General features: G+C 55.5%; 1 protein-coding gene across 1 annotated transcript in view; it reads right to left on the reverse strand.

Annotated features, from left to right (window-relative positions):
* Positions 1-777: 777 nt before the first annotated feature.
* The window catches only part of LOC103919335 (P2Y purinoceptor 1-like), a 6617-nt gene continuing 5617 nt past the window's right edge, over positions 778-1777 (reverse strand). Inside the window, exon 2 of the mRNA XM_009326832.1 lies at positions 778-1755. Coding sequence (XP_009325107.1) covers positions 778-1755 — 978 coding nt within the window. The remainder of the gene's footprint in view (positions 1756-1777) is intronic.

Consider the following 1777-nt stretch of genomic DNA (forward strand, 5'->3'; position numbering starts at 1 on the left):
AGGCTACTGCGTCATTCGCCTTGCAGAAAAACCCAAACCCAACCAACAACATCCAGAAACTTAAAATGCCACGTTGTTGTTGTCTGCTATATGCTCTTCCAGAAGAGAGTGAGTAATGCTGAAATTCTTTTTCCTTCTGTGAAGGAGGCGGGCAGTAGACGATAACACAGATCCTGAAGCAGCTCAGTCACCCAGGAACAACTAACCCAGGAACTGGCACAGCTTAGTCATATATTTAAAATCTGATATTTTTATGAATATTTCCATTTCCAAAGCACTTCCCCCTGCAAAAATTCACCCTCTCAGCTGTCCTGCGATGCAGGGAGTTAATTACCCGTGCCCTCTCCTTGGGTGAAGGAGGGAATCCTGTCTCAAACCCATGTCCAGTGGGGGAGAGGGCATGCAGCAGAGGGACACCCCCATCCCTCACTCATTGAGGAACTGGGGATCCAGGGGGACGTTAACCAGCTCTGAGCGCTGCACTGGAGGCTGGACTAAGAAATGCTTCAGGACTGGAGTAAACGCAATCTTTATCTCTTTCCATCTCCAGGCGTACTGTAGGCAAAATGGTTGGGTTGAGTAGCTTTGCTGTAAAACCTGGTCCCACTTTGCTCTCTGATGCCGGCAGTCCTGTCTGTCCCTTGTGTGAGATTGGAGCCAGCGATGCTGCAGTCACCATCTCTCTGCAAAACAGGTATCAAGGTGGATGGGCTGCTCCCGAGAAGGGGCCAAGTGCAAACCGAAGTGGTGCATCCTTCGGAGGGGGTGTTGGGCACCTCAGAGCTCATCAGAAGCCTCCTCCTCACAAAGAATGATGCTCATCTTCTTCTCATCTGCCTGGCAAGAGGTTTTCCTCCTGAAGGTGGACCCCAGGGACTGGCTGGCTCTTTGGCTGATGGTCCTCATACATGACATGCAGTCTTTGTTGGTCATCACATAGAGCAAGGGGTTGAGGGCACTGTTGAAGCTGGCCAGGCCCCGGGTCACCTGGTAGGAAATGTAGATGTTCTTTAAAGTCTGTGTGCAGAACCCTTGCAGCTGCCAGCCTCGAGACAACAAGTTGAGGTTTCTGAAGATGTGGTAGGGGAGGAAGCAGATGGAGAAGAGGACCATCACGAGAATCACCAGTCTGATGCTTCTTCTCCTGAGGCTGAGGTCCATGGTATCATTCCTGCAGAGCACCACCACCACGTGGCAGTAGCATCCGATGATGATGAGGAACGGGATGACGAACCCAGTCACAGTGATGGCCGTGGTGTACGGCAAGTAAATGCCCAGGTTCTCATGCCCTGTCGTGTCGTGGCACCGCATCCCCGTGTCGTCCACCTTGCTGAAGGCGAAATCGGGAGCTACCTGCACGATGACCCACAACCAGACCATCACGCTGAGCCATGCAGAAGAGGTTGTCCCCTGGCATCTGCCCCGCGCCTTCAGCGGGTGCACGATGCCCAGGTAGCGGTGGATGCTGATGCAGGTGAGGAAGCCGATGCTGGCGTAGAGGTTGAGGTGGAAGAGGCCCCGGGGGATCCGGCACCAGCCCTGCCCGAAGAGCCACACTCTGCCCCGCAGGTAGTAGCTGACGAGGAAGGGCAGCGTGCTGACGTACAGCAGGTCGGCCAAGCCCAGGTTGCCCACCAGCAGGCCGAGGGGATGGTGGGCTCCCCACCGGGGCCCGGTGCAGAGGTGCCACAGCCCCAGCCCGTTCCCCGCCAGCCCCAGGGGGATCACTGCCAGGTAGACGGCAGGCAAGAAGTGCTGGGCAAAGGCGGTGTCCACA

Source organism: Pygoscelis adeliae, unplaced genomic scaffold, assembly GCF_000699105.1.
Source record: "Pygoscelis adeliae isolate BGI_AS28 unplaced genomic scaffold, ASM69910v1 Scaffold286, whole genome shotgun sequence".
Lineage (NCBI taxonomy): Eukaryota > Metazoa > Chordata > Aves > Sphenisciformes > Spheniscidae > Pygoscelis > Pygoscelis adeliae.